Genomic DNA, 25,917 nt, shown 5'->3' with positions numbered 1-25,917 from the left:
TTGTTTTTTTTTTCTTGTCATTTTAGAGCTAACTGCTGTGCTGAAGCCCATCGCCGCCTTGCCGTCAGATCCCTCGACAACTCAAGCCGCCAATCCCGAGGTCCCCGTTAAAAAGAAGAAAGGTTGGCCTAAGGGAAAGAGCCGTAAACCATTGCACTGGAAAAAAAGGGGTCCCGGAAGGCCCCCTGGAAGCGGAGCTAGCCAACGAGCCACGACAGAAAGCCAAGCGACCGGCGCTCCCGTAGCTCCTAAAATCAAGATGAAGCCTGGGCGAAAACCTCGGAGTTGGTATCTCCAACGTGCCCAGGAGGAAGCAGAGCGGCAAGAGCAGGAGAGGCAAAGATTGAGAGAGCAGCAGTCGGTCAAAGATTCTCAGCTGCTTTCGACGGATCGAAATAGCAAGCGTGCTTCGAGAGCCATCTTGGATAACAAAGAAAAATACTCTGACGAAGACGACGATCTCCCCGCTCCTGCGGAGCAGAAGGCACCAAAAAGGAGAGGGAGACCACCGAGGAACCCTATCCTCTGTCAGCAACCCCCACCTGCTTCGAGGCCACCTCGCAACTCCGAACCGGAGGATGCGGAAGAGGAAGATGAGGAGGACGACGAGGAAGCCGAAAGAACATGGGAGGAGAACAAATCTAGCCTTCCTTTGTCCCGCCCTATCTTTTCAGCGTCCTCCTCTTCATCACACCCAGGGACCCGGGCTCCACATTTCAGTGCTCTGGATGTCGATGTCGGTGAAAAAGAGGAGAATGATGAAGACGAAAGAGAAGAAGAGGAATTTGATAGCCAAGGCCCCGGGAATCTAAATTTGTCAAGACGAGCAGCAGCTACGCCGGGTTCGGGAAGCCGGCGTAGTGAGGACCATGACGCAGACGATGAAGGTGATGGGCACTTAGAAGAGAAAAGCAACAGCAGCAGCATGAGTAAAAAACGAAAAAGTCAGGAATCCAATGATGAGGATGATGAAGATGAAGAGGAAGAGCCTCCTTCCCAATCAAGTTCCCCTCCAGTCAAAGAAGAACCACAATGCGGGGAGGCTTTTTTAGACATGGAGAACAGCGTGGCCCGAGACTATGTCAGCAAGCAGGAAGAAGAAGAAGAAGAAGAGGAGGAGGAGGAGGAACCTGAAGAACAGGTGCAAGAGACCAAGTCTCAGCCCTCCTCAGCAGATCCACAGCAGGAGGACAGGCGACGCAGAGAGCAGGAGGAATCTGCTGCGGCCGCCGCTGCTGTGGAGACTGTAACGGCCATGTCTGTTCCCTCAGAGTCGATTGAATTGCAGCCTCTGCAAACGGATGACAAAGACGTAGCACTGTTAATCGAACCCCAACACACCCACTCTCATCCTCATCCGCACTCTGACTTCAAAGAGGATCTGGGACACCATCACTCGCATCACCCGCATCACCACTCCAACGAACTCGATTTAGAGACGGTCCAGGCGGTGCAGTCTCTCACGCAAGGGGAAGCCCAGGATGAAGAGACGGAGACTCACCACGGGGCTTACCAGGACTGCGAGGAGACTCTCGCGGCCTGTCGGACACTACAGAGTTACAGCCACGCGGGGGATGCCGAAGAGGAAACCATGGCCTTGGTAGAAGATTGCGGGGCCTCCCAACATAGCAGCCCTTTGCCGAATCCCGCCATGCCGCCGCTGCAGAGTCAGTCCGTGCGTTCGGTGAACAGTCCAGGGCTGCCCTCGGCCATCATGGACACGACAGCGGCGCAAAGGGGTGGGACTCCCGGCCCAACCGGTGCAGGCGGTGCGACAGGTGGCGGGTACACGCAGATCACCCCGGAACATCCCGGTTCTCTTTCCGCACCCTCCCAACAGAACATAGAGACGTCTCCTATGATGGATGTTCCGTCCGTGTCCGACCACTCTCAACAGGTGGTCGACAGCGGTTTCAGTGACCTGGGCAGTATTGAAAGTACGACCGAGAACTACGACAACCCCAGCAGCTACGACTCGACCATGGGCGGCGGAAGCAACGGGACGGGAAACGGGGGTAGCGGAGGTGGAATGTCGGCGGCAGGCGCTTCTTCAACGTCCTCGTCTGTTACCACTTCTTCCAGCTCGGCCACTCCTTCCTCCTCGCAGTCCAACATCTGCTCCTTTGTGCCAACCCCCAGTCTTGCATCTTCCACGGGGAACGGAGGATCTCAGCACGGATTAGGAAGCTGCAGTCTCATCCAGCAGACTGGACCCAGTCCCAATGGTGGTCCAGGTAATGGTAATGTTGGAAATACTGTCCCCCCACCGCCTCCTCATCCCTCTAACACCCCTAGTTGTGGCATTAAGTCGCCCCAAAGCTGTGTTGTGATTGAGCGGCCTCCTAGCACCAATCAGCAACAGCCTCAGTCGTCCCAAAAGAAGGTTTCCCAGCAGCCTCCTCAGCAGCAGCAGCCAACCCCCAACTCGCAGCCTCCGCCCACAGTCCCCCCTTCTCAGCAGCAACAGCAGCAGTCCCTGTCCCAGTGCAGCATGGGAAACGGCTTCGGCTCCACTCCCATGATTATGGAAATCCCAGAGAGCGGGGGCGGGGGAGGAGGTCGTACCCTGTACGAACGTATGGGTCAGGACTTTGGCACGGGGGCGTACCCCCAACCCTCGGCCACTTTCAGCCTAGCCAAACTCCAGCAGCTCACAAACACCATTATGGACCCGCACGCCATGCCCTACTCTCACTCGGCCTCCGTCACCTCTTACGCCACCAGCGTTTCCCTCTCCAATCCGGGACTGGCGCCGTCGGCCCACGTGCCCCTGTCGCAGGGCCAACCCACCATGACCCCGCCGCCCAACCCCACCATGAACTTGGGCTCCCTCCAGCTGCAATGCAACATGCCCACCACCAACATCAGCCTGGGACCCCCGCCGCACACGCAGCGACTCCAGGGCCAAATGGCGACGGTCAAAGGCCATATCTCCATTCGCTCCAAAGCCACTCAGCAGCTGGCCCCGGCGCCGCACCAGCAGCAGCTCTATGGACGCAGCGGGGCGGTGGCCATGCAGGGCACGCCCCGCACCCTGGCCGTTCAACGCGGCATGATGTCGAACCTCATGCCGACGCCGGCGCCGTACAACTCCATGAACATGACGCCCCTCAACCCCATGTCGGCCGGCTACCGAATGCCCCAACCGATGATGAACAGCGGTTACCACGGAAACCCTTCTTACATGAATCAGCCCGCTCAGTATCCCATGCAAATGCAAATGGGTATGATGGGAGGGCAGGGTTACCCCCAGCAGCCTATGCAGCCCAATCACCACGGCAACATGATGTATACAGGCCCCTCCCACCACAGCTACGCCGGCGTCCCCAAACAGTCGCCGTACATGAGTAGATGAAGACGCCGGTCCGAGGCTCGTTCTCGCCGTACTTGAAACGTGCACCGGTCGCATTCCCGCTCTGCGGGAAGTACCGAGAGTGAACGGAAACGGGGGAGTTTCCTGTTTTTCTGCGTCGTCGTTTTGTCCATATCTCACGAGGTAAGCAGGGCGGAGCGGGCCAGGCTAACGCCGACCCCGTAAACCAGGCCCGAGCGCTTGACGAAAGAGGACGGCGAGGAAGATGCGCAGAAAAGGACAAGATTGGCTTCGTCAGACGGCAGATGCAAAAGACGGCTCTCTGATTCTATTCGACCACGCACACAATCTTTTGACATAGGAAGCCTTACCTCGAAAGAGACAGGAGGCGGATTCTCGTTTTCTTGAACACGCTGTCGGAACTTTATTTTTGTTTTGGAATATCTGTGCGCACTCTGGCCTCTTATATGCTTCAGTCTTTATATCCGTGGCATTCTGAAACGGTGGCTCGCCCTCTGGGGTCGGCGCGGACCCCAGCGTCTCGGGACATCCGGTGTTTCTCTTCATTTTTACGTCTTCCTGGATGGACGACATCATACCAAAAGACTGCAAAGACACAGAGACGACCATGTCTTTTTTTTTAAAAACTCCAATAGTAGCATCGCGGTTTTCGGCCACTCGGACAAGTCAAGATGTAAATATCGCGGTACGTCCCATCATCAAGCGAATACCGGCTAGTTGTCGCATAAGACGGCTAGCTCAGGAATGTACCACCTTCGGCTATGGTCCACACTCCACTCCACAGGTGGCGCTGTGGTTTTTTTTTTTAGCGGTTAAGGACTGCAGAACAAAAAGTAAGATCTCCATTGAGCTGCTTTAAGGAAATTCGGTTGACGACGAGCCGAGGTTCCCTCAAGTGTTAGACCCTCGGAGGTCAAGGCGTCCGCTTCAGAAAACGCATTCTGTTTGACTTGTATTTTTTTTACGTACGCGTTTTATTTTCTCTCAACTTGTGTGTTTGCTAGAGATACCGCAGTAGACAGTTAGCCCTTCAAAAGGGTGTTAGCAGGGTCCCAGCTTTGTCCACGACGGCCCGGGCGGAACGGTTCACCTTCTTGCTCCACGCACCAGTATTCAAAGTCAAAGGAGGCGATTTTTTTCGTTTTCCGACACACTCGACGTCGCGTACTTTTCGTGTCTATCGTTCGGTTCTGAACTTTGTTTTCTCTCTGAATTTTATCAGACCCGGCAGCCTTCTATTATGACCTAAGCTGACTCTTTTTTTTGTTCTTTTTTCGACTAAAACGAACCTTTGTAGAGAACGTTTTTTTTTTTTCTATAATATAAAGAGAAACGCTGACACGGCTATTAGTACCGTCATTTGTTTCGAGACACCGCCACATATTTTTTACTCACCTCTTGGAGTAAGAGTTATTATTGAAATTCAAAATAACGCCGACAAAAAAAAATTGCTCACTTTTAGTGACTAAGATGCCTTTAAACCTTTCCATTCCATCTCATCTCTAGAGTTTTTCTATCTTTGTGTAGTATATTAATGCTATTTTAAACGAAAGGACTACAAATATCTAAAGGTCACTCGGCATTTTTTTTTTTTTACTGGTGTGAGTGTATAGGAGGACTTCCTTACATTAAAGAGGCATGTAAAAATAAGCTCCGTATATTTCTGTCTGTTTATATCGCTTCCCTTTTTGTATCCTTTGGAATTGTACATGTTTCGTTGTATGCTAAGAGAGAGTGCTAAATAGAGTGTGCTGTGCTCAGCAGCCTCAACTCTCTTCTCTTGTCCCTGTATGTATTTCCATTTATCTGCGCCCGACCTTTCTTAGCAAGTACTTTCAAAGAACTCTGTACATTTTAACATAAAATGAAAATAAATTATGTTGAGTCATTCACGGTTCTCCCGACAGTTTTTTTTTTTTCAGTTTTTCCTGGGGTAGTAATTACTAGCTTGATATTTATGTACAGCAACCTCGGGTGTCTTGAAATGTATTATTAAACGGGGTTGCCCCCGAGGTCTTAAAAACTTGATCAAGTCCTAAAATTTGATGACCACAAAATTAAAGCCTTGACAAGGTTTAAAAATGTGAGACTTAAACAAAACAACTCCAATGTCTTCATTTTCCTTTATATCATCTGTGTGACACTGCTTATAACTGTATTATAAGTAAATGAACAAAAGTATATGTTGGGATTTAACTATCAAAATGTACCGTTTACCAAATTGTTCGAATTAGTTATCTGACTCCAAACACGACCAACATTCATCCAACGATTATGCGCGCTTGTTTTTTGAGAGAGAAATGACCTGGAAGGACCACACGGGGGCGGATTTTTATTATTCCTAACAGCAAATCTAAGTGTAAACAGGAGACGACCCCCATCCAAGTTGCCCGGGATAATTTTTACATTTCAACAAACAAAGCAAAGACATCCTATTATTCCCTTATTGGCTATATGTCATCTGCATCTAACTAGCTTTCTCTTACTGGCTATCTTCTCCCCGCATGATGGGGTGTTGGCTCCTCCCATGGGCGTTTTGTGCCCTCTCACACACCGCATACCCAGGCGTCCTGTTATCAAAAGTGTCCTAGACAAAACTTGACCTTTTATTGTACACTGAATTGAAGCACAGTCAGTAAATATCTTTATTACATTAAACTGAATACATGTAACTTTTAGTCAATCGTATAAAATCAAACATTTTTAAGCTAAGAGCTACAGTTTTGTTACTTATTAGACCAAAGTGCACCCAGTTTGATGTGCATTTTTAAAATACAATTTTATCATGTGATTACTATTTTATTACTATGTGTGCAGCACAGTTCTGAAGTCATGAGATCGAGCCGCCTGTGTGGAGTTTGCATGTTCTCCCCGTGCTGGCGTGGGTTTTTTCCCACATTCCAAAAACATGCATTTCAGGTTTATTGGCCGGCATTCAGTTGAGGGTGTCCCCTGTCCACTGCCCGAGGATGGCTGGGATGGACTCCAGCAACCCCGCGACCCTACTGAGGATAAGTGGTGCAAATGATGGATGTGTGAGTGTTGTGGCAAACTGCAAAATCCCACTCCGCTTCCACGTGCATTTGATTTTTTTCTTAGGTTCATCAGCGCTGTGTTTTAGACGGGATTAGTGCCAAATCGTATTAAAACATCTGTTTATCAAGGAATATTGATTTGGTGTGATTAAAATAAAACAACCGCGTTCACGTGAAAGGGGGTGGAAACGATCCAAAACGAGTCATGCCAAATATATTCAATGTATCCACTGAAGATAATTTTTTTAATCATTTTTATTTTAAATTGTATGATCATAAAAAAAAATGTTCATTTCTTTTTATTTCATATTTTCCAACTCATTTCTCTTAACAGCATGTGTCGACAAAAAAAGTTACCTGCATGAAAATAGGCAAATTATGAATTATTCTTAATCTACATACATTGTAACGTAGATTTTGACCCTACCAAGATGGCCGCCACGTAGGCACGCTATCAAGCAGTCGACTACAGCACGCTATTGTGTTCAATACAAATAATCCCACAAAATGAAAAACGCGTGAAACAAAATGTCAGCCGCCTGTTAATTGGTCCAATCATCAAGCATGTTGACTAGCGTGTAATAGTCCGCTCGTGACCTACTAACCAATCAACGCAAAGTTATCAAAACTCTTTTTCCGTACTCTTAACCAATGACTGTGTTGGAAAGGCGGGGTTTGGATGATTTTCACAGGCTTTGATTGGTTATTTCTCCTGCACTTCCTGTCACAAGAGCCTGGTAACGGAAGAGACATCGGCTTCATATTTCAATGAGAGAAAAGAGTGACATTTTATCACCGAGACGTCAAACATAGTCACTGGTAAGTGTTTTTGAATTTCTATTAATCACATAAACATTGCGGGATTATGCTTTGTGTCGTGTCTTTTTTGCGTTTTTGATGGCGTTTCTACCTCTTGTCATGAGACACTGGAGAAGGGGGTGGGGCGACTAGGATGCTATTACGGATGGAGCAGCAGTCGTTGAAAATGACACTTTAATGTTGGAATTCATCATATTTGTTGTCATCTCGCCCATCCTTAAGAAATTTTTAGTAGTATTAAAGCTTATTTGGTTTAGGTTGTGTTTTCCGAACATAAAAGAGCGAAATACATACCGATTGGACGGCTAGGAGACATGGGCGGAACCATTTCGTTTTTGGGGGTGCTCAAGCACCGCCAAATCCAACCCAAGCACTCCACGAAAATAAAGCATTAAAAAACTCATTTCCTTAATAAAGTAGATGGTCGGCTTACGTAAATATAGTGAAAAACGCTAGCTAAAATATTAAAACAAAAACAAAATGTGAACAACGCAGCGTCGGAAATACTCCACTGCCTTCAAATGGATCAGTCCTTTTGATTCCTAGCACCTTTCCGCTTTGCAAGGCTAGTGTCACTTGCGGCGTAGCGGCGGAGTCTGTGGAGGCTCCTGTGTATTATGGTGAGAGAATGTTATAATGGAAACCTGAGAGTGCCATCATTCAATTTAATAAAAGGAACATTCAATGAATAAAATCGGCCCTAAACCCAACATTCAATTGATAAGAACTGCATTTTAAAATAAAAAGCCTGTAGCAAAATATATTAATCAAAATATTATTATAGTGAATTTTACATGTTATATCACTTAAAGTGAAAAATGTATTTTTTTAACCAGCCAAATGGACACTCTCAGCACCTCCATAGCTCAACCTAAAATGGCCCCTGCTCGGACTAACTTAAAAATAGTACAGAGACTAGGGCTGCAAGTAATGATTATTTTATTAATCGGTTACCGGGCAGCTGGTTGGTTAGCAGCCCCATGGAGCAGAGGTTCAGGGTTCAAGTCCAGCTACCGCAGCCTCCCCGTGTGGAGTTTGCATGTTCTTCCCATGCCTCCATGGGTTTCCTCCTGGCACTCCGGTTTCCTCCCACATTCCCAAAAAACATGCATGTGAGGTTAATTATCCAAAGATTATCCTTATCCAAAGATAATATATTTGGACTTATCATCCAAAACAAAAATGGGCAACTTTTAATGCCTTCTTTTAAAACTTGTCAACGAATTTTTTTTTTGGTTTATTCTTTGATCGGCATTTCCAATGTGCAAATAATTTTTTTATTTTTCCTATCTGCCAAAAACTGCAATATTTGAATAGAGAAGGAAATAATAAATGTCTTTTTTTTTCCTAATCGATGAATCGAAAGAATAAGCGACCGATTCATCGATTTTTAAAATAATTGTTTGTTGCAGCCCTAATTTGTACAAAAAAACAAGCCACCATTTCACCAGATGGCGGCAATAGCCTTTTGTCCACCTTAACCTTGGCTTTCTGTGAGAATTTTAGCCCATCCCATTTCCGTCATGGCGATAGTAAATAAAAAAAGGAAAGATGACTGTGAGGGCCGCCGCTTCCAGGACAAGTGGAAGTTTGAGCACTTTTTCCAAAACTGTCTGCGTAATTTGCCAAGTGACTGTGGCTGTTCTCAAAGAATATAACATCAAGAGGCAATGTCAGACGAAACATGTTTACTACAACAAGCAAACTGGAAACAAACGCTGTGAAAAGGTGAAGCAACTGGAAGCTGTTTTAACCGCACAGCAGCGCTTTTTCACGAGACCCTGCAAATCAAATGAAAATGCTACAAAGGTGGCAACCCTCATCACCAAGCACTACGAACCTTTCACGAAGGTAGAATACATTTTAGGTTGTTCAACGTATACCAGGCTGAATAGTCGGCCCTCACACATTTTCAGCGTACCAAATCTGGCCCCCCACTTTCTGAAAAGTTTGGACACCACTGTACCAGTATTTTAAAAATGCATATTTTTGTGACCATTCTTGTATCTTTTCTTATTTTTTTCAAAAATCTATGTATATATACGAGGCAGCACGGCGGAACAGTGGTTAGTGCAGGGGTGTCAAACTCATTTAAACTCAGGGGCCACATGATAGAACAAACATTCTGTCAGGGGCCGCACTAGTAGATTAAAGAGAAAGAAAAAGAGATAAAGAAATAAGAGAAAGAGGGAGGGAAAAGGAGACAGGGTGGGACAAAGAAAGAGAAAGAGAGAGAGGGAGGGAGCGTGACAAACAAAAGATAGAAAGTCATGAGAGAGGGGGAAAAGAAAGGGAGTGGAAGAAAGAAATCCAAGAGAAATAGAAAGACAGAAGGAGAGAAAAGAGAAAAAGCGCAAAGGGTATGAAGAGAGAAAGAGAAAAGGAAAAAAGGAAGTTAGAGCAAAAGAGGTTAAAAGACACAGAGAAAGAGACAAGAGCAACAAAGGAAGAGAAAAAGGGACAGATCGTGAAAGAGACAGACAGAGTGGGAGAAAACGGGTGGGAGAGAGAGAGAGAGAGAGAGAGAGAAATACAAGTACAGTGTCTTTGTTCGAGGCACCTGGCTTTGGCAACATCAAGTTGACATATTTCAACCTGCAGCTTGTTTTTCTCTTGCGCTTCTCTGAGTGTTGTCTCGCCGGCCGGATTCTGGCCCGCGGGCCGCCTGCTTGACATCTGTGGGTTAGCGCGTGTGCGGCATAGTTCTGATGTCATGAGATCGAACCTCCTGTGTGGAGTTTGCATGTTCTCCCTGTGCTTGCGTGGGTTTCCTCCCACATTCCAAAAACATGCATGTCAGGTTGATAGGCCATTCCAAATTCTCCCTAGGTGTGAATGAGTGAGTGGTCTGTCTTTGTGCCCTGCGATTGGCTGGCAACCAGTTGAGGGTGTCCCCTACCCAATTCCCTAATATGGCTGGGATGGGCTCCAGCACCCCCACGACCCTACTGAGGATAAGCGGTGCAGACGGAATATATATTTATATATGAATGACGTTTTCTTTAACTACTAGGCGGCGCTAAATAATACATACTGTCCCTTTAAACCTTAAATGTAAAAGAATGTGCCACCAAAACAAAATCTGATACCGGAGACAAAAAAGAAGTACTCTGGGTATATTTTTGGGGTAATCCTGGTGGGTGCACGAGATGGTTGAGTAGCTGACTTTATCCGCAAAGAATGTCATGTGAGTTGCTTGTGGAGGTTCTTTCATGGAAGTTGAAGCGTGATCAGTCTGTCGGAGACATTTTTTGTTCTGTTCCCGTCTGTTTCACGTTTCATCAAGAGCGAACATTCGGTAACATTCACGACGTTGTTGTGTGAATTTTCAACATTTTTGAGAGAGGAAAAAAAAGAACAAATCTTATGTTTTTATGATTTTATAATAAGACTAATATGTTTAACAGTAAGAAATACATATACAGTAGTGTTCCAGCTCAGGGATGGATACAATAATAACTATAGCTTGTTTTCTTGAACCAGTTTTCCACCCTGACATTTCCTAACAAACATTTTTACCAACAAAGCTTATATTGAAACAATTTTTTTGTTCATAAACACGTATCTACCTTAAATAATGTCAATATTCTTATTAATATTAATAAGTGGACATGTTAGCCAGTCATCCACCATGTCGCTCGGATCTAAAAAACATTCATTATAATATTAAATGCAAATTAGAAAAAGTATATGAGGATATTAGCAATATAGAAATATGTACTCCAAGTTTAAAATATGGGGTGATGGGAAATGATATTATTTTGTTGGGAACGTTTAAAGTACTAGTTCTGGGGCCTCCTTTTTATAAAAGACCAGGTACATTGTCGGGTCCAAAGCGACCAAGTACGTGTGGGAGAGCTAAAAAAATATTGACTAATCGTAGAAGGAAATTCAGGGCAAAGACTTGTTGAGTTTTCTTAACAATTGCAATTGGAGAAAGAAAGAAGGTCAGAGGAGCAAGAAATTTTACCTGCTTTCAGCTCGCCAGCCAAACTCTTTCTGACCTTTCCCCCTCCAGCGTCCGTGTTTTATTGAAGGCACAAGGGTGGAATAGTACTGAGACAATTAATTTACCACTCCACCTGGAACAGTACATTTTTAAACAAAGACAGGAAAACTAGGTAACTTAAAAAGGGCCACCACTGATTAGAAATACACACTTTTGAGCAAATGCATTTAAGCCTACTTTACATACATACAAAACAAGGGGTACGCCATTTGTAAGCAACGCACAGTAATTATTAAAAAAAAACTTGACTGGAGAATGTGCGGAGTTTTAAGTGAGATCCTGCCCTGTCATACACACAAAATCAACCCCTTTTTCTTAAACTTCTGCACTATTTCTGTTTTCCATGTTGTAGGCTCCAGTCAAGATGATCCACAGTCTCTTCCTGGTGAACTCCTCCGGTGACATTTTCCTGGAGAAGCATTGGAAGAGCGTGGTGAGCCGCTCCGTTTGCGACTACTTCTTCGAGGCCCAGGAACGAGCGAGCGAACCGGAGAACGTCCCGCCGGTGATCCCCACCCCGCACCACTTCCTTATCAACGTTCTCCGACATCGCATCTACTTCGTGGCCGTCATCCAGAGCGAAGTGCCGCCTCTTTTCGTCATCGAGTTCCTGCACAGGGTCGTCGACACCTTCCAGGTTGTCCTTTCTGTGTTCGATTATGGCAGGGGTGGGCAACTATTTAGAGTCGGGGGGGCTCCGCACTGGGTTAAAATATGTGGCCAAGGGGCCACATCTGGAGACTGAAGGATTTCATACATTTGACTCTAAAGGATTTTGTACGATCAAATACAAATTACATTTAATGCAAAAGATATTCACTGGCTGGGCTGTGGGGCGAGGTCTAGGAGTTTTTTCTGTATTATAGTATTACTGTACTGGTATTTTCATACTATTTAGTAGAAGTATTTTTGAAGAATTGCCAAAATAGTATTTTGGTCATATTTCTTTAGAATTTTTGTAATATTAATGTAGTTGTATTTTTGAACTATCCCAAGGTAATATTTCTGAAGTAGTATTTTTGTATTGCAGTATTTCTTTTCAGCGTGAAAGCAAAGTAATATATGAGGTAGTAGTATTGTGTTTGCAGACATGGACAATGTGGCAAAAGATGGCACCAAAACATATTTTTTATGAGTATTACTTTATTTATTATTCTTACTTATTATATTTCGGTTTGGTGGGCCGGATGGAAAAACCGATAGTTTGCCCACCGTTGGATTAAGGTATTTTCTTGAGATTCTATCAGTTTGTTACGCTCATGGAACCTTTCGGTATGTGTTGTTTCTACCAGGACTACTTTGGTGTGTGCACAGAGGCTGCTATCAAGGACAATGTGGTGGTGGTCTATGAACTACTGGAGGAGATGTTGGACAATGGTTTTCCCCTGGCCACAGAGTCCAATATCCTCAAAGAGCTCATCAAACCCCCGACCATTCTCCGCACAATGGTCAACACTATCACAGGTGCCGTATCTATTATCTCCGATACTGCGATTTAAAAACACGTTTTGTCCAAAATGGACCAAATTTGTTACCTGGATCCATTGAATAGAACTTTCTGAGTTGGTTCACACACAAAAAAAAACCCCACCACTCATGTATAACATGCTCTCATAGATTATAGGATTCCCCGCAAATATAGACTCGTTGTATTTAAGACGTTCCAGTGAATCCAACCGTGTAAAATATTTACTCTGACAGGTTAAAAAAAAAAAAAAAAACGCCTAAAAGCATTTCTGCATTATTAGACGATCCTGTCGGGGGCCCGACTAGTAAATGAGAGAGTAAAAAAAAGAGAGAAAAAGAAATAAGAGAAAAAGGGAAGGAAAAGGAGAGAGGGCGGGACAAAGAAAGAAAAAAAGAGAGAGGGAGAGAGCGTGAGAAACAAAAGGTAAAAAGTCGTGCGAGAGGGGGAAAAAAATCCAAAGAGAAATAGAAAAACAGAAGGAGAGAAAAGAAAGCGCGAAGGGTAGGAAGAAAGAAAGACAAAAGGAAAAAAGGAAGTTAGAGGCAAAGAGGTTAAAAGACAGAGAGAGAGAGAGACAAAGAGACAAAGAGCAACAAAGGAAGAGACAGAGTAAAAGAGACAGAGACAGAGTGGGAGAAAATGGGTGGAAAAGAAAAAGAGGGAAAGAACATGAGAAACAAAAGATAAAAAGCACAAAGGGTAGGAAGAAAGAAAGAAAAGGAAGTTTGAGCAAAAGAAGTTAAAAAGACAGAAAGAGAGAGAGAGAGAGAGAAAGAAAGAGCAACAAAGGAAGAGAAAAAGAGACAGAGTAAAAGAGATGGAGACAGAGTGGGAGAAAAAGGGTGGAAAAGAAAGAGAGAGAGAGAGAGAGAGATAAATACAAGTACAGTGTCTTTGTGGGAGGCACCTGGCTTTGGCAACATCAAGTTGACCTATTTCAACCTGCAGCTTGTTTTTCTCTTGCGCTTCTCTGAGTGTCGCCTCGCGGGCCGGATTCAATCCCTTAGCAGACCTGATCCGGCCAGCGGGCCGCCTGTCTGACACCTGTGCTCTACACAGTTCAAGACCAGCATTCGATTGACTTTGGATCCGTCTCGGTGTTTCTATATATTATCTATGACAAACTCATCTTGTACGGCCTCTAATCCATTCCCAGGCAGCACCAACGTGGGAGAACAGCTACCTACCGGCCAGCTCTCCGTGGTACCATGGCGACGCACCGGCGTCAAATACACCAACAACGAAGCCTATTTCGATGTGGTGGAGGAGATAGACGCCATCATCGATAAGTCGGGTAATAACCCTAGGGCCTCGTATGCGGTGTCGGGGGGGTCGCTTTAAAAATGTAATCCGATACAGTTACTAGTTACCTGTTTAAAAATGGAACCGGTAATGTAATCCTGCTCATAAAATATTGACGTCATGTAACTGGATTCCTTTCGATGGCTTTTGTGTCAGAACAGGATCAGAACCCAATCGCGTGACGTTTTATTTTACGGGAAATGGGGAGTCATGCACGTTAGGAAGCGGGGCTGGCGTGGAAGGACAGGAAGCTGGAGAAGGACGAGACCAATAACGAATTAGGATAACAAAATTAAACAGGAGAAACTAGACGGGAACGAAAACTGGAGAAAATAATAAACAGGACAAAAACAGACAGTAAACTAAACTGGAGATGTCAACAGGAAAACAGGACCAAGTCAGAACCCTTGTCTTGTGGGGCAGAATTTCGTTTGGGAGAAAATAATAAACAGGACAAAAACAGACGGTAAACTGAACTGAACCCCGGAATTAAACACGACAACAATAAACGGGAACAATACCGGACAGGAGATATCACAGGAAAACAGGACCAAGTCAGGTCCCATGTCTTCTGGGGCAGAAGTTCGTTTGGGAGAAAATAATAAACGGGACAAAAACAGACAGTAAACTAAACTGGAACCCGACATTAAACATGACAACAATAAACGGGAACAATACCGGACTGGAGATATTACAGGAAAACGGGACCAAGGCAGAACCCATGTCTTCTGGGGAAGAAGTTCGTTTAGGAGAAAATAATAAACAGGACAAAAACAGACAGTAAACTAAACTGGAACCCGAAATTAAACACAACGACAATAAACATGAACAATACCAGACGGGAGATATCACAGGGAAACAGGACCAAGTCAGGACCCACGTCTTCTGGGGCAGAAGTTCGTTTGGAAGAAAATAATAGACAGGACAAAAACAGACGGTAAACTGAACTGAACCCCGGAATTAAACACGACAACAATAAACTGGAACAATACCGGACTGGAGATATCACAGGAAAACAGGACCAAGGCAGAACCCATGTCTTCTGGGGCAGAAGTTCGTTTGGAAGAAAATAATAAACAGGACAAAAACAGACGGTAAACTAAACTGGAACCTGGAATTAAACACGACAACAATAAACGGGAACAATACCAGACTGGAGATATCACAGGGAAACGGGACCAAGTCAGAACCCATGTCTTGTGGGGCAGAAGATCGTTTGGGAGAAAATAATAAACGGGACAAAAACAGACGGAAAACTAAACTGGAACCCGAAATTAAACACGGCGACAATAAACGTGAACAATACCGGACTGGAGATATCACAGGAAAACAGGACCAAGGCAGAACCAATGTCTTCTGGGGCAGAAGTTCGTTTGGGAGAAAATAATAAACAGGACAAAAACAAACGGTAAACTAAACTGGAACCCGAAATTAAACACGACGACAAAAAACGTGAACAATACCAGACTGGAGATATCACAGGAAAACGGGACCAAGTCAGGTCCCATGTCTTCTGGGGCAAAAGTTCGTTTGGGAGAAAATAATAAACGGGACAAAAACAGTTGGTAAACTAAACTGGAACCCGGAATTAAACACGACAAGAATAAACGGGAACAATACCGGACTGGAGATATCACAGGGAAACAGGACCAAGTCAGAACCCACGTCTTCTGGGGCAGAAGTTCGTTTGGAAGAAAATAATAAACAGGACAAAAACAGACGGTAAACTGAACTGAACCCCGGAATTAAACACGACAACAATAAACTGGAACAATACCGGACTGGAGATATCACAGGAAAACAGGACCAAGGCAGAACCCATGTCTTCTGGGGCAGAAGTTCGTTTGGAAGAAAATAATAAACAGGACAAAAACAGACGGTAAACTAAACTGGAACCTGGAATTAAACACGACAACAATAAACGGGAACAATACCAGACTGGAGATATCACAGGGAAACGGGACCAAGTCAGAACCCATGTCTTGTGGGGCAGAAGATCGTTTGGGAGAAAATAATAAACGGGACAAAAACAGACGGAAAACTAAACTGGAACCCGAAATTAAACACGGCGACAATAAACGTGAACAATACCGGACTGGAGATATCACAGGAAAACAGGACCAAGGCAGAACCAATGTCTTCTGGGGCAGAAGTTCGTTTGGGAGAAAATAATAAACAGGACAAAAACAAACGGTAAACTAAACTGGAACCCGAAATTAAACACGACGACAAAAAACGTGAACAATACCAGACTGGAGATATCACAGGAAAACGGGACCAAGTCAGGTCCCATGTCTTCTGGGGCAAAAGTTCGTTTGGGAGAAAATAATAAACGGGACAAAAACAGTTGGTAAACTAAACTGGAACCCGGAATTAAACACGACAAGAATAAACGGGAACAATACCGGACTGGAGATATCACAGGGAAACAGGACCAAGTCAGGACCCACGTCTTGTGGGGCAGAAGTTCGTTTGGGAGAAAATAATAAATGCCAAACCTCTAGAAAAATTAATTATTCTCACGACAAAATAATACAGTGACCAAATTATGGATTTTGAACAAAGTTTAACTACAAAATAGAAGAAATTTATGAAACGTCCCTGAACGCATAACGAGCCAGCATCTTCACTGTCCGCGCATGTTAGAGGCTCACGCCAGTTCAACAAAAGGAGTGCTACATTGAAAGAGAAATAAAACACAGACTAAAAGTACTTTGACCTGCAACACTCTCTGATAAACATGCATTGGATGTCACGGTTGCCATGGCGTCCAATTGGCCCCACCCGTGGGCGCCAGCTGCAATTTGTTGACAGATTGGCTCCCTGTCAGTATTTAAACTCTGGCCTGTCCGTCCTCTTTTGTCGGTCCGTCTGCGAATCTCTGTTTTTCCACGGCAAGCACTTTTTCCCCTGTCATTTGTTTCTGCTCCTGTTTCTCCTCCCGCTACGATCTGTTTGATCTCGACCACGACTGTTCTCCCGTCCCGAATAACGACCCATTTTCTGATATCGACCACGTTTTTGCTCCTCCACCCCGGCTACTGACCCGTTTTTTTTTCGCTCTCGACACCGTCGTCGCTCGCCACGGAAGTCCCACTTCCGCGTCTGAGCACTCCTGTCCCTTCTTCACAATAAAACTGAGAAACGTTTTGCGAGTGGGTTCTGTATCCGTTCTAGTGTTGACATTGGGGGTGTAGTAAGGTGCCAGTCTGTACAAATTGTGGCTCCTGCGTGTGTGTAAACTTAATCTCCCTCTCTTGTCTCTCTTTTATGTCAGTGATTGAAGTTATGACACCAATCGTCTATTAGTGCATTAAGTATACGAAATACTGTTTTAAATACAATTGTAATGCTACAAAAGGAACAAACAGTACTTTGATGCATTTTTCTGTAACTGTAACAGAATACAATTCACGTATTTTAATTTTGTACTGTATCCTGTTACTCCCCAACCCTGCTCACTCATAACAACTGGTTTGTTATAAAATTGGGTTATTTACTTGTCTTGTCTCAGGTTCCACCATAACAGCCGAAATCCAGGGCGTCATCGATGCCTGCGTGAAACTGACCGGCATGCCCGATCTGACGCTATCGTTTATGGTAAGTGCTTTCGAGTCATGTGTCCTGAGACTGGATCGATAAAAACGTTTTTATCAGTAGTCTACAATGTATATATCCATCCATCCATTATCTGCAACGCTTATCCTCTGTAGGGTCGCGGGGGTGCTGGAGCCCATCCCAGCTATCTTGGGGCAGTGGGCAGGGGACACCCTCAACTGGTTGCAGGGCACACAGGGACAGACAACTCACCTGCTCATTCACACCTAGGGTGATTTCGGTTAGGCCAATCAACCTGACATGCATGTTTTTGGAATGTGGGTGGAAACCGGAGTGCCCGGAGGAAACCCACGCAAGCACGGGGAGAACATGCAAACTCCACACAGGAGGTTCAATCTCATGACTTCAGAACTGTGTCGCAAATGCGCTAACCCAGGGGTGTCAAACTCATTTTAACTCGGGGGGGCACACGATGGAACAAACATTCTGTCAGGGGCCGGACTAGTAAATGAGAGAGAAAGAAAAAAAAGAAAGAGGGAGGGAAAAAGAGAGAGGGCGGGACAAATTAAGAAAAAGAGAGAGAGAGAGAGAGCGTGAGAAACAAAAGAGATAAAAAGTCGTGAGAGAGGGGGAAAAGAAAGGGAGAGGAAGAAAGAAATCCAAAGAGAATTAGAAAGACAGAAGGAGAGAAAAGAGAAAAGAAAGCGCAAAGGGTATGAAGAGAGAAAGAAAAAAGGAAAAAAGGAAGATCGAGCAAAATAAGTTAAAAAGACAGAGGGAGAAAGAGACAAAGAGTAACAAAGGAAGAGAAAAAGAGAGACACCGAGAGTGAAAGAGACAGAGAGTGGGAGAAAAAGGGGTGGAAAAGAAAGAGAGGGAGAGCGAGAGAGAGAGAAATAAATACAAGTACAGTGTCTTTGTTCGAGGCACCTGGCTTTGGCAACATCAAGTCGACATATTTCAACCTGCTGCTTGTTTTCCTCTTGCGCTTCTCTGAGCGTTGTCTCGCGGTTCGGATTCAATCCCCTAGCGGGCCGCCTGTCTGACACATGTGTGCTGCCCCACAATGCAATTGTGATCGTGGTAAATTTGTAGAGAATGCCTTGAATACCATGACTGCGCACTATACATATTTTAATGTTAAAATATTGGGTATACATCAGGTCAGCACAATTAAACGAAATCGATATTGAGATGTGACGTCGTGCAATTTTGTTATCGCAAGACACTGCGGTTTGAGCCTTGTGTGAGCAGATAGCGACCATCACAAAGCTTCCCAGAAGAGGGCGCTGTTTTCCTAAGGTTCCAATAGTATTAACCCTTGTGTTGTCTTCATTTTATAATCATTTTCTAATAATGCAGAAATGTTTTTAGGCGTTTTTCTTTCATTTTTTTTTTCATTTTTGTACTTTAGCCTAGATGGTAGTGTGCCCGCTTTGAGACTGGGAGGTCGCTGGTTCGCGCCTCGGCCGAGACATACCTAATTGGTATAATGGCGGCGCCCTCTGTTGGCTGCGGCTGCATCGACTCGCTACAACGGGTCAGGTGTATCGACATTTCGTTCTGTGTACATTGTTACAAAGAATGACAATACAAAGGAAATTATTATTATTATTATTATTATTTTTAAAAAATATATACAGCTTAAATGATAATGTGAATGATAAACAACTTTTCATTTTCGACTGATGGCACTAATCTAAAACAAAGTCATAACATTTAAAGTATAATATCATTCATGCTGGTGAATAAGTCTTAAAATGGTCTTTCCTGTCTTCCCTGATGGCAGAATCCACGACTTCTGGACGACGTCAGTTTTCATCCGTGTGTTCGATTCAAGCGCTGGGAGGCCGAGCGGATCCTGTCCTTTATCCCTCCTGACGGGAACTTCCGACTCCTTTCTTATCACGTCAGCTCTCAGAAGTTGGTGTTTTCTTGACTCCTTTTTTTTCGACTTGTCATAAATCGGTTGATTTAGGATTCCTGTATTGGTGTGTGAGTGTGTGTGTGAAGCACATTGTAAAGCGCTTTGGGAGATCTTCGTAGGTTTGAAAAGCGCTATATAAATGCAGACCTTTTACCATTTAGCATCTTGATTATCCTCAAAACGTTTGGAGGCTGACTTCGTATTGGTGTGTGAGTGTGTGTGTGAATGGGTAAGTGTGAAGCACATTGTAAAGCGCTTTGGGAGGTGTTCATAGGCTTGAAAAACGTGATATAAATGCAGACCATTTAGCATCTTGATTATCCTCAAAACGTTTGGAGGCTGACTTCGTATTGGTGTGTGAGTGTGTGTGTGAATGGGTAAGTGTGAAGTACATTGTAAAGCGCTTTGGGAGGTGTTCATAGGCTTGAAAAACGTGATATAAATGCAGACCATTTACCATTTAGCATCTTGATTATCCTCAAAACGTTTGGAGGCTGACTTTGTATTGGTGTGTGAGTGTGTGTGTGAATGGGTAAGTGTGAAGCACATTGTAAAGCGCTTCGGGAGGTCTTCATAGGCTTGAAAAACTTGATATAAATGCAGACAATTTACCATTTAGCATCTTGATTATCCTCAAAACATTTGGAGGCTGACTCATATTGGTGTGTGAGTGTGTGTGTGTGAATGGGTAAGTGTGAAGTACATTGTAAAGCGCTTTGGGAGGTGTTCATAGGCTTGAAAAACGTGATATAAATGCAGACCATTTAGCATCTTGATTATCCTCAAAACGTTTGGAGGCTGACTTCGTATTGGTGTGTGAGTGTGTGTGTGAATGGGTAAGTGTGAAGCACATTGTAAAGCGCTTTGGGAGCTCTTCAGTGACTTGAAAAGCGCTATAGAAATGCAGACCATTTACCATTTGATTTTATTTTTCATTTCATTTTCTTACATATTTTATTCTTATTTTATTCTTTAAATTTTATTTCATAAAAATCTTCAAAGTCAACATAAGACAAATAATATTTACTTGAGTATTATCATTTAATAAAATTTGATAATCAGGTACGGCAGATCACAGCTAAATGAATTCATTTTAGGTTATTATAAGAACATATTGTGAAATAACAGTGAAATTAGTTTGACTTATCTAATAAGAGAAGTAGCAAATCATTTTGCTTATTTTTATTACTTTTAACAAAAACAATTTTTAAAGTGTCAAAGAAGATATATTATTTTTTAAGTATTCTTATTTATTCATATTTAACAATCTGGTAAGAGATACCAGCTAAACGAGCCCGTTTAAGGTATTATTTGAAGTAGAGCCTTCCTGTGATAAAACTACCTTGATCCCACCCCAAAACAGGACCCAAATGCGTGACGTTTCTCACGCAAGGCTATTATTTTATGGGAAATGGAGAGTCATGCACGCTAGGCAGCGGTCTGGCGTGTACTGACAGGAAGCCAGAGGCCGACGAGATAGATACCAATTGCCCGAGTTGATATCGGACAGATGGGGTCGATACCGGACAGAACGGGTCAGACAGGATTGAAAATAAAACAGGATATCGAAATTACACAGGACAAACTAGACGGGAATGGAAACTGGAAACCAATATTAAACATGACAAAGTAAACGGGAACAAAAACAGGATATCGAAATTAAACAGGACAAACTAGACGGGAACGAAACTGGAAACCGATATTAACCAGGACAAAATAAACAGGAACGATACTGGACAGGAAATACCAACAGGAAACAAGACCGAGTCAAAACCCACCACGTCTTGTGGTTCAGAGGTTTGTTAACGGACTGACAAAGGAAGAGTGAGAGCACTGAGCTTAAATAGAAGAAAAGACAATCAGTCACTGAGCCGCAGCTGGCGCCACACGGGCGGGGCCAATTTGGCGCCATGGCAACCGCGACCCTTCTTGCAATTAAGGCCATCACAAATAAACATGAACATAAACAGGGGATGTAGATAAGCTAGACAAGGCTTTAGATTAGATTATATCTAATTAAACCATTTTTACTTACGGTACCAAAGACAAATGTTAGACTCTAACATCTACATCCCTCATGGTTTGGTGGATTAAGATCAAGGGATGGTGTGATTGTTACCTGTGCAGTCTTTTTAGACATTTTGTGATGAAGTGTGTCCACAAATAAATGGCACTTGACAGGTTAGGAATCCGCTCTCTCACCACCACGATCCAGGTTCGATTCCTGTTGCATCCAATGTAGTGTAGTTTATAACAATTCACGGCTTGATATTTCTCAAATGAAATACTTTACTATACAACTGTAAAACCTCCCGCATACCACTCACCCAAACTTTGAGTTCTTTTGTATGCAAGAAGTATTACAACAGAAATACTGCCAAAATACAACTACATTAATACTGTACTACAAAAATAACTTCAAATATACAATGGACCTACTACAAAATATAACATTAATAGTACAAAAATACCAAATAATATATAGTAATGCTACAAAATACTAAAAGCATAGAACTACTATAATAAAACAAAAACACTACAAATATACTACAGAAATACCAAAAAATACTACTATGAAATATGACAAAAGACTGCTGCAGAAATACTATAAAAAAAATCTCTGTCTCTGTGTCTCTTTCTCTCTGTCTCTGTGTCTCTTTCTCTCTGTCTCTGTGTCTCTCTGTCTCTCTCTGTCTCTGTGTCTCTCTGTCTCTCTCTGTCTCTCTTTCTCTCGGTCTGTCTCTGTCTCTCTCTCTCTCTCTCTCTCTCTCTCTGTTTCTCTCTCTCTCTCTCTCTCTCTCTCTCTCTCTCAATGAACTTGACTTAGTATGATATACAGTATTTGCAACAGCCCTATTTCTTACAAGCGATTTTAGAAAACTGAACAAATGACGTCCTATTCTCGCCTCTCCAGCCTGGTGGCGATCCCAGTCTACGTCAAACACAACATCACCTTCCGCGAGGGAAGTTCGCAGGGGAGGTTCGATTTGACACTGGGACCCAAGCAAACCATGGGCAAGGCGGTGGAGTCCGTCCTGGTCAGCAGTCAGCTTCCTCGGGGCGTTCTCAACGCCAATCTCAACCCCTCCCAGGGGACCTACACCTTTGACCCCGTCACAAAGGTAATAGCACTTGAGCCGCATCCCTCGCGACCGCTTCCGTTCTTGTCCCTGCGCCGACAACGTGTGTTCTGTTCAGTTGTTGACTTGGGATGTCGGCAAGATCAACCCTCAGAAGCTTCCCAGCTTGAAAGGCACCATGAGTTTGCAGGCGGGGGCCTCTAAACCCGATGAGAATCCTACCATCAACATCCAGCTCAAAATCCAACAAATGGCCATTTCAGGTGATCTGTTCGATTCCCGTACCTGTGGCGCTCCAGGGCCCCATGCCCTTACAAACCGTCGTATTTTCCCTTACAAAATACAAAAAAATCTTACACCATATTTGCGGGGAAGAGGTTCGTTGACGGACTGACAAAGGAACAATTCAAAAGAACAAACAAAGTTAAGGTACTTTAGGGTTAATATTTAGGGGTTAAGGTCAGCCCAAACTCTAACAACTAACCCTGTTTCAAACCATAACCTAGCTCCAAACATATTTTAGAACCCTACATTAAGTTTAGAACCTAAACCCCCAGATATTAACCCTAAAGGACCTTAACCCCAAGATATTAACCCTAAACGTTCACCTAACTCTAGCTGTAACCCTAACAATTAACCCCGTTTCAAACCGTAACCTAGCTCTAAATGTATTTTAGAAACCTACATTAAGTTTAGAACCTTAACATGGACCTTAACCCCTAGGTATTAACCCCAAAAGGACTTTTTTTAATGGGCCAATTCGAGTACTTTTTAAGGACTTTCAAAGCCAATTTTCATTTTTTTCAATTACTATTTGAAGAGGAAATACAGTGCAGATTCACAGAACCAGAACCTTAACCTTAGTTTCAAACCCACACTATCCCTAACCTAATTTCGTATCCCTAAAATCGATTTAAATGCCTAACTTTCAGCCCAAACTCCCCGTTTCAAACCATAACCTAGCGCCAAACATATTTTAGAACCCTACATTAAGTTTAGAACCTAAACCCCTCGTTTGGGTTTGAAACTAAGGTTAAGGTTCTGGTTCTGTGGATCTGCACTGTATTTCCTCTTCAAATAGTACTTGAAAAAAAATGAAAATTGGCTTTGAAAATCCTTAAAAAGTACTTGAATTCGCCCATTAAAAAAAGATGTACAAACTCTGAATTATCAGCACAGGCCTATAGCGCCCTCTTGCAGTTTAGTGTGAGACTCAAGGTTTCTTCATTTTCCTCTTGTTGAGGTTTTTGAGTTTTTCCTTGCCCTCATGTAGGTTTTAGATCAGGGGATGGTGTCCTAATAGTCTGTGGTTTGCAATAATCTGTGGTCTGTGCAGCCCTTTGAGACTCTTTGTGATTAAGGGCCAAACAAATAAACATGACTTGACTAATAGAAATTCAAAAATCAATGACATAATAATGTGTTCATAATTTCACATAGAAGTCTCAGGGTATCCAAAAAACTGAGATTTAAAGTCCAGAAAATATGGTAGTAATTATTCATGAATGAAATATTTCACTTTTTACATTTTTTTTAATTTTTTTTTTCCAGGATTGAAGGTGAACCGCCTGGACATGTACGGAGAGAAATACAAACCTTTCAAAGGCATCAAGTACATGACCAAGGCCGGCAAGTTCCAAGTCCGGACGTGAAAACCTCTCCGTTGGTTTGGACCAAAAACCTCGTTGGGAATTTTACCCGACGCCCTTTTACATTTCCGGCTTAATTTTCGGCTTCGTCGTAGCCACGAATTCCCAAGAGTGTTCCAAAGCTTGAACCCGGTGGAGCATCTTAAACCCCTTCCCCATCCCGCTTCCTCTTTGAGATTCTTATGCTAATGTACTCGTAAGAGCTATAAACTCATATTTATTATTTCAAATGACCAAAGGTCTCTTCATGTGCTGTTCCAAATAAAAATAGATTTTCAAATCAGCGGTCAGGAACCTATGGCTTGCGAGTCAGGTATGGCTCTTTTCATGAGTACATATGGTCCCGAGATAAAATGTCTTCTATAGTGTTCCAATACTGCTAAGTGCAGCTGACATAACATTAATAGTATGACTGCTTAGAACAAAGGTTCTCGACCATAATCCGTTCCAGAACCCTGTTCGAGAACCGATTTGTTCGATCGCCGAAATCATTTTTCCCATTCAAAATAATGTCAATCGTTTTAATCCGTTCCAACACCCTGAATGTTTACCTTGAATGTTTAACGTAAACATCAAGCTAACCATGGCTAATCGTACGTTCGCGTTATCGTAATCTTTTGTACGAAAGATTAAAAAAAATCAGGTCGTTTACAAAAGGCAGCACGGCGGGGTAGTGGTTAGCGCTTGTGCGGCACAGTTCATGTCATGGGAACCTGTCGTGGGTTCAAATCCAGCTCCAGACTTCCTGTGCGGAGTTTGTATGTTCTCCCCCGTGCTTGCGTGGGTTTCCTCCGGGCACTCCGGTTTCCTCCCACGTTCCAAAAACATGCATTTCAGGTGAATTGGCCGGTCCAAATTGTCCCTAGGTGTGAATGAGCGAGTGAGTTGTCTGTCCCTGTGTGCCCTGCGATTGGCTGGCAACCAGTTCAGGGTGTCCCCTGCCCACTGCCCGGAGATGGCTGGGATGGGCTCCAGCCCCCCCCGCAACCCTAATGAGGATAAGCGGTACGGCTGATAAGATGAGATGAGGTCGTTTACAAGTCATTTAGCACCACAAGTGGCTAGCGCTTCATTGGAAAGGGGGCTCTGTTCCAACACCCTGAATTTTGGGCTCAGTTCCAACACCCTGAATGTTTACCTAAATGTTCGACGTAATCATAGAGCTAACCCAGGCTAATCGTACGTTCGCGTTATCGTAATCTTCCGTACGAAAGGTGACGCTAACACGAACGTGTAAAAAAAAAAAAAAAAGATAAAGAAAAGAAATATGAATAGGATTTCTTACCTTTGTGGTGGTCAGCAGAAGGCGCATGCTGTATTCCCTGGCAAGTTCGGAAACTCGCACACCTCTTTCATATTTAGCTGTTATGTCTTTCTTAAAGGCAATAGTTGTACGCACTACTCTTCTTTTTTCACCTGTCCTGCTTGCACCAACCTTCTTCGGAGGCATAATTAGGGGCTAAAACACTCTGTTCACCGATATTAAAAGCGAAAGCAAAAAGAGGCAAGTGCGCACGTGATAACAGTTGGTCACGAGGGGTGGGGGCCATCTACACCCGTACGCCGCTCAGCATCGCACTCTAGCGTACGCACTCAGGTATTACCGGCGTTCGAACTCCGATGTTTTGACCAAACAGCGAAGCAAGAATTTCTCAAAATTTTTGGTCGAACTCCGATTTGTTCAAACTGAGAGGCGTTCGAAACCCCAGGTATGTGGTCCAGGTCTGGCTGAAGAA

The 25,917-nt window shown here is 43.8% G+C and overlaps 2 protein-coding genes across 7 annotated transcripts in view; both read left to right on the top strand.

Annotated features, from left to right (window-relative positions):
* kat6a (K(lysine) acetyltransferase 6A) overlaps window positions 1-5,224 on the top strand; it is a 59,098-nt gene extending 53,874 nt beyond the window's left edge. For all 6 annotated transcript variants that reach the window (XM_088337024.1, XM_088337028.1, XM_088337027.1 and 3 more), the window contains one exon: window positions 27-5,224. In XM_088337024.1, the coding sequence (XP_088193150.1) occupies window positions 27-3,355 (3,329 nt within the window). In that variant the 3' untranslated portion in view covers window positions 3,356-5,224. The remainder of the gene's footprint in view (window positions 1-26) is intronic.
* A 1,856-nt stretch (window positions 5,225-7,080) lies between these two features.
* Window positions 7,081-24,419, top strand: ap3m2 (adaptor related protein complex 3 subunit mu 2). Its single transcript, XM_088337022.1, has 9 exons — window positions 7,081-7,188; window positions 11,550-11,834; window positions 12,490-12,661; window positions 13,822-13,959; window positions 17,482-17,567; window positions 19,315-19,448; window positions 22,367-22,574; window positions 22,651-22,795; window positions 24,084-24,419. Exons 2-9 carry the CDS (start codon window positions 11,562-11,564, stop codon window positions 24,182-24,184), a joined length of 1,257 nt encoding a protein of 418 aa, XP_088193148.1. The 5' UTR covers window positions 7,081-7,188; window positions 11,550-11,561; the 3' UTR covers window positions 24,185-24,419.
* The last annotated feature ends 1,498 nt before the right edge of the window (window positions 24,420-25,917 follow it).

This window comes from Urocampus carinirostris, chromosome 5 (assembly GCF_059441175.1).
Source record: "Urocampus carinirostris isolate Australia breed hairy pipefish chromosome 5, RoL_Ucar_1.0, whole genome shotgun sequence".
NCBI classification, from domain to species: domain Eukaryota; kingdom Metazoa; phylum Chordata; class Actinopteri; order Syngnathiformes; family Syngnathidae; genus Urocampus; species Urocampus carinirostris.
Note: the sequence above shows the minus strand (reverse complement) of the source record. Positions and strands in the feature narration are given on the sequence as shown.